The sequence below is a fragment of the Argiope bruennichi genome, chromosome 2 (genome assembly GCF_947563725.1).
Source record: "Argiope bruennichi chromosome 2, qqArgBrue1.1, whole genome shotgun sequence".
Lineage (NCBI taxonomy): Eukaryota > Metazoa > Arthropoda > Arachnida > Araneae > Araneidae > Argiope > Argiope bruennichi.
In genome coordinates this window covers 99,739,852-99,747,135 of record NC_079152.1, presented here as the reverse complement: position 1 = coordinate 99,747,135, position 7,284 = coordinate 99,739,852, and the positions used below count along the sequence as shown (strand labels likewise).

Below are 7,284 nucleotides of genomic sequence, written 5' to 3'. Positions count from 1 at the left end.
TGTATCTTCTTCTAAAAACGTAGCAGAATTATTCGATGATTAGAACTATAGAAAAACGTTTTTAAAATTAATAAGTTAATAAAAACAATAAAATTTATTGAAACTTTATAAATATTTTTGCTTTAGTGATTTCTCACTCTTTTCCGAATACAGTTATTTTGTAATTTGAATTAAAACAGTAAATAAATTATCGGTGGCTGAAATAATAATATTTTTTTTTAAATATTCGTAATGAAAATACCTTGGATTCAATTCTGAAGTTTTATTAAATACAATGTAATAAAACATCTCGCTTACAGCTTTGATCGGTAAAGCATATATATTTTTATTATTTTAATTGAATAAGTTACTAGAAATTGGTAATTTAATTTTTCGAAGAAATTGCCTGATTGAATTATTCTAGTAATGTAAAAAGCATTTGAAACTCATCAATTTCCTCCTGAACGTTTTTGGTGAAGTTTTAGCCGGAGTTAACGAGCTCCATTCATTACTGAAAATCTTTTTCAGAAACTTTAAGAGAACTTGAAAAAAAAACTGGTACAAGGAACTCCAAAATGGGCAACAGTCAACAAAAGGAGGTTGATCTGTTGGAAGTATATATGGATTCTCAAGAACCTGTTTTTAATTCAAATTCTTCAGGCTGCGAAGAAATTGTGAAGACTTACTACAATAATTCATCTTTGATGGAGTCTGTAAAATTTAAATTAGATGTAACAAATCTTAATTATTCGGAAATTTATTCGAGGTGTTTCAACAGTACAATTCCCAGTAATATATTCAATCAACCATACCTTCTGCCGTGGTACCAACAATTACTTTGGACCTTACTGTTTGCTATTATGATTATGGTTGCTATTGTGGGCAACTTAATTGTAATATGGATAATAGTAGCTCACCGAAGAATGAGAACTGTTACCAATTTGTTTCTCCTGAACTTGGCATTTGCTGATTTTTTACTTGCCAGTTGTAATGCGACTTTCAACTTTATCTTCATGCTAAACAGCCATTGGCCCTTTGGAGAGACATTTTGTGTCATCAGTAATTTTGTTGCCAGTTTGACTGTCTCAACATCTGTCTTCACCATTCTAGCGATGAGCCTTGACAGGTATGTAATTCAAAAAAAATATCTTTTAATCTTTATTTTCATTTCTTATTGAAAAAATACTCTTATTTTTTTATAATATATGTTTACAGATACAGTTATATACAAATGCAAATTCCAATGCAATTATTTTGTTACAACTATCAAAACATAATTTCTTTATTTAAAATTTCTGATTGAAATTTAAGATGATTCATTATTACGTAATCACCTCATTATATTATGATTATTGAAAATATCATGCGTTTATTGAAAATATTTTATGAAATGTGAAAATCTATAATAACCACATTTTGTAAAGTGTTTTACTGAAAATTATAAAATTCGTTTTATTAGCAAAATTTTATTATAATGTTTCTGATTTATTTATGATAAATCGATATAATATTTTGATAATTATTTGATGATGTAAGATGATTATGTGATGATCTAAGATCAATTATGAGTGTTTGAAGAAATGGTCATATTTAGCCATTCGAATGATTTTAATTAATAATTAATTGCTAGTTAATGATATGTGCGCGAAAGATTTATTGTAAAAGTTTCTTCATTTTCCAATGAATTATATAATGAATACGGTATAGATATTTCAAATGATCACTGAAAAAGATAAGAAAAATAATTTTGTGTAATATAATTTTGCTTTTTTCGATTATTATTGATTTTAAGATGTCATCAATTACTTCTTTGAAAAATTCAATATTTTTCTTTCATACTGTTTGTGAGTCATAAAATGAATTTTCATAAGCATATATCAAATTTTGACTACAGGTTATGACCATTGTTTAGCTGGAATTCATTATTTTATAATTTCATTCACCATGTAATCTACTGTTTGATTATTTTTCTTGAACTCAAAATTAAAATTGATACGATATTCCGAATAACACGATTTGAAAGACAAACACCGCATAAGTAGAACAATAAGCTTAATGCCATTTTATATTTATTTATTAACGCTAGAGTTATGGCAGCGGTCATTTTGCCTAAAAATCCAATTTAATTGAATTTCACTTTTTTATTTCTTATTTTTTTAAAATCATACGTATGGTCTGTTTGACCGAATTAAAAAAATATAATTTTTCTTGTTATTTAATGGACTACTTATGATGAAATATATGCGTATGCACCTGTCGCAAAGGAGATTGTGTATGTTATAGAAGTGAAAGTGAATAGGGTTGAGAGAGAGAGAGAGTTAAATACCTGCTTGAAATTTTCAGTCATCATATGATTGCGCACTTTATTTGTGTTAGAAATGTTGCTTTCAAAAAAATTCAGATTTATGTAACTTTATTTCGCTTTGAAAAATTTCAATATTCTAATCTGCAAATTTTGTGACCTATGTACCATGCCGCTTAGGAGCACTGATAAAATATACCTAATGAAAAGACAGACGCTACAAATGCTTGAAAGTCCTTGTGAAGATAATTTCGGTTCAGAAAATGAATCTAATTCATACGCCAAAAACTGGATTGTCCCTAGAATTGCATTAAATGAAACTGATTCATCTGATACGTGGTTTATTCAAAGTCAATATACTGAGCATTAGAAAAATTGGGATGCGGATTTTATAGTAGTAAGTATTTAACTATTTATAACTGTTAGTATTTATGAGAATTTTTTGAAAATAAATATTTACCCAAAGAAAATATTTTAGTGTCAGCTGTTAGTATATAAAAACCAATATAGAGACAAAATTCAAACCAGAGAAAGTAGTCTAGGGCGATCAAACAGAATTTAAAAAAATGATGAAACAGCACATGATTAATCAGTTTGGAAAATATGAAATATTTGTACCTAAAACAATCCTCAGAAAAACATTTTAGGAGAAATAGCAGGACCGACTTCGTATGTAAAAAATAAACTAATTAATGACCAAACAAGTAGTGTATAGCAAGTTTATTCATAAAAACATGTTATATCTCTTTCAATAGTGGACTGAAGAAGAAGCTCGTAAGTTCTCACAAATTCTAAATGGATATTTGTTAGTTCATAAGTCAGATGATTTCATTCCTGTACACTTGTGAGACAATGGCTAAGAGCAGATCCTTGGAAATTATGAAGCATTTGTGCTTCGACATGGTGGCAACTAGATCCAAAGGCTATAAATTGTTTCTTTTGCCTTTATTCCAGATATTTGGAATATACTTATAGAAAACTGAGTCATGCGTTATAAATAGATAAAAATTTTAAAATGGATGAACAATTATCTCCCATGGGGATTCGATGCTGATTTATTCAATATATGCCCTAAACGGCTATTAAATTAAGGCATGTGTTGGAAACGAGATTACATATAGTATTTTAGTAGTCCGGTTGGCAAAATTGCTTAAAAATTATTGGTAACAATTTTAAAAAGGTGTTGCCAACAGGGCAACTAAAATATTATATGACATCTCATTTCCAATAGCATGTAATTTTTCTACTGATGCACAGTCAAAATATTTACTGAATGTTTACCCCTATTTGTGAAAAAATGAAACAAAGTGGAAACAACCTGGTAAAATGGCAGGTGAGCATGTAGTTTATAGCTTAATTGAACTTTGAATTGCAATACTGAAAAAAGTCTTACAGAGCACTTTTTTTTTAATTTATTTATTTTGGAATTAGGGACAGTAGAAGTGTTGATGGCGCAATAAATCAGCAAACATAAATAAAGTACTTCGTTATATATATATATATATGTATGTGTGTGTGTGTGTGTGTGTGTGTGTGTGTAATATTATTATGTATGTAACATTATTTTTGTTGAAGCAGAATGCAGGTTTGAAGTCATAGACGAGACGCTGTATTTTTATTTCGTTTTATTCTCTCTTTAATATCCATCTCGGGGAACAGAAGTAAGAAAGAAGGGAAGGAGGCCGAAACAAATGATCAAACAGAAAGGCAACGGAAGTATCACTTTCACTCGAGACGTAGATTCATTGCGCTGTAATTTTTACACAGCTTCATACGTGAAATGAGATCAAGAAATAAGAGAATGAAATTACTATGGGCTAAATTAAGATAAACCTTTGGAAATTAATTTAGATTAAATTAGATATTAAAATATAATTACAATTTTCCTTCCACCGCAAGACTTGGAAGTGCATCAGGGCCCTTTGACACACAACCATACCTTACAGTGGTGTCCGAGTAAGTTTAATTTAAAAGTATATTGAAAGTGAGACCTAAGTTTCCCTTACCTTTACATTATACAAACATTAATACCGAAAACCCATTTAACATTTTATATTAAAAGCATAAAAAGACTTATATTTGTGAAAATATTATATAAAAACCTTAATAATCAACAGTAATAACAAAATATTAAAATTAAACAGTATATTGCACAAAGTTATTTTAACCATTTTTCTATAGAAACTCAGCGATTGAATTTCATTTAATGAAAACAGTCTATGATATATTTGCTTATATTATCTTAAAAGGTAGGAAGTCTGACTCAGCAAAATTATTAAATTAAAAAAAAGTATTAAATTATTAAATATAATATATCAATATTGCTATGATTTCACCCAACTGAAATAACAGTATGATTTATGATTTTAAGTAAAGTATTTTATCTGTAAATAAAAACACAAGTTTCAAAATTTCAGGTAAAAAACTTGGATATGAAAATAATACTTGCAAAATTGAAATATTTCATTTAAAACACTTGGAACTGAAACCATGAATATAAGATTCAAAAATATCTAATGAAGAACTTGGAAATAAAAGTAATAAATGCACGATTCAAAGATTTCAAACAAAACACTTATGAATGAATGTAACAAATGCAGGACTCAAAATACTCTTATAGTATTTGGGGAAAAAATATGTAATATAAGAAATAGTTGAGTAATTGAAGAAAAAAAAACATTTGTATTTTGTAAAAACAAGTATTTGGACACAGTGATAATAGAGGGAAGCTCAATAACTGTCAGAGGTGTAATAATTTCCCCTGAGGTATATATTACCTTAGTCTAATTATCATGAGCCCTTAAATATTAAGTATATAAGAATCTTGGCATGTTACTTTTTTCGTTCACGAGGTCTGCATGCATAATTTTTAAATAATAGATTTGAAGAAAATTAAAAAAACTCAATATTTTAAAGAAAAACTCATGATATTTTGAATAATAATATAAAAAGATTATTTGCAATTATATTATAATAGAAAAATGCCATTCAAAATCAAAATCAAAAGTACATAATATAAATTTTGAATTTCATCCGTTAAGTCAGTTGATGGGGGCTTATTTTTTAACACGAATAACTTTTTGATGAATCATGGAGCATGTTGGAACTTCTTGAAAATAAGCAGCACAAAAACAAGGAGAACGCATGGCCAATGTCAATACAGCTTTGAGCATTTGCCAGACTAATCACAGCTATGTTTGTAGTATATGTTTAGCAAAAATAAGAAATCAGTAATCTTTATAGAGTGCCGAACGGAACAATATATATAGTTATATAATTTTTAATAAGTTTATTTCATAATAAAATATTTGTTAAAGCAATTTTATTAATTGTTGGCTAGTTTAGAAACAATCAGCATGAGTTTAAATATTTTAATTCTTTTTTTTTGTGATTAATAATCCGTTGTTTACATGTGTTCCCTTATTAAAAAAAAACATTGTACGCTTTTTACATTACAAAAAATCAGATTGGCTACAAATATTAGATTTGACTTAATAATTAAATATTAACAAAATCCGCATCTTTTATTTTATTTGAAATAATTAAGCACAATGTAATTATAGATATATAGAACACGCCATGATATATAATTTTCTTAAAAAATTATTTAAAATAATATTATATGTTTTCCATACAATTTCTTGTCATATAATCTCTTCAAGTATTATAATGAATTGTTTCAGTTTGTAAACACATACCACATAGAAGTGAACTTATTTCATTATTCCACATACATACTATCTCAAATGTTTTCTGTGAGAAAATAGGAACTGTTTGCTAAAAGATAAAAATGGAAGCACGTCACATTATTATTTTTTTATTTGCAACCTACTAAAAATGGTATATGAGGATTCATATTCCATTTTGTAAGGGAAGGAATTTTCTGTGCGAATGTATATTATAAGACTTCGAAAATCATCTCCGATTTTTTATCCATAAAGAGTAAAAAAAAAAAATGCTTAGAAGTTCAACTCATTCTGGAAATTGGTTACTTTTGTGAAAAAAAAAATATATATAATAACAAACTTTTGCAATTCTTAAAGATATTTTCTTTCAGCAGGAAACTTCTCTCTCTTTTATTCAAGTAGCGATACAAACACACACACAAAAAAAAATATTGAGTGAAACGCAACTCTCCCGATGGAATTTGTTTCTTTCAAGCAAAATATTACAAATCATACTGCTAGTATTGTAGAAAGAAGATTTTTACTTCTTTTTTATTCAAGAAAATAAATAAAATATATAGGAAAAGTATTAAAAAAATCTCTCATTTATTATCAGGCATGAAACTTAAAATCCATAATCATAACTTCATTCCCCATTTTTTTTCTTTATTTAAATTTTCAATTTTAATTGATTTTCAACTTATTTTCTTGAAAGTAGAAGAAATTTTACTTTATAATTCGTTTCTCAAATACAAGTCTTAATCAATAATAGCGAGAATTCGATAATTGTGGCCTTTTTTCATCTTTCAAATTAGGAAATTTGTTGTGCAGAATGTTTCACTAAGGCGGCACTTAATTTGTGACTAAAATTTCACTTCATATCCTTTATTGAGTTGGATATTTCTCTTAAATTACATTTTGATAAAGGTTATAATTTTGTTTATTTAAAGATAAAGAATATTTTCAAATTATTAAGGTTCATTTTCAAAGATTAAATTTTTCAGATAAGAAAACCTTTTCGAATTTGTAAAGCTTCAGCTATATCAATTCGATTCTCATAATATATTAATATATATCAATATAATAACTATAAGTCTTTGAAAAATTACCAATGATGGTTTAAAACATCTCTAAGACCATACGTTTTAGAGCGTCACAGAACTTACATACTGTGAAAAATAAAAAAATACAGTGAAATACAGTAAAAAATAAAAAAATACAGTGAAATACAGTAAAAAATAAAAAAATACAGTGAAATACAGTAAAAAATAAAAAAATACAGTGAAATACAGTAAAAAATAAAAAAATAAAAAATAATACAGTGAAAAATAAAAAATC

At 26.9% G+C, this 7,284-nt stretch overlaps 1 protein-coding gene across 1 annotated transcript in view; it reads left to right on the top strand.

The window, feature by feature from the left end:
* Window positions 1–364: 364 nt before the first annotated feature.
* Window positions 365–7,284, top strand: part of LOC129961837 (tachykinin-like peptides receptor 86C) — a 112,759-nt gene continuing 105,839 nt past the window's right edge. Inside the window, exon 1 of the mRNA XM_056075418.1 lies at window positions 365–1,105. Coding sequence (XP_055931393.1) covers window positions 555–1,105 — 551 coding nt within the window. The 5' untranslated portion in view covers window positions 365–554. The remainder of the gene's footprint in view (window positions 1,106–7,284) is intronic.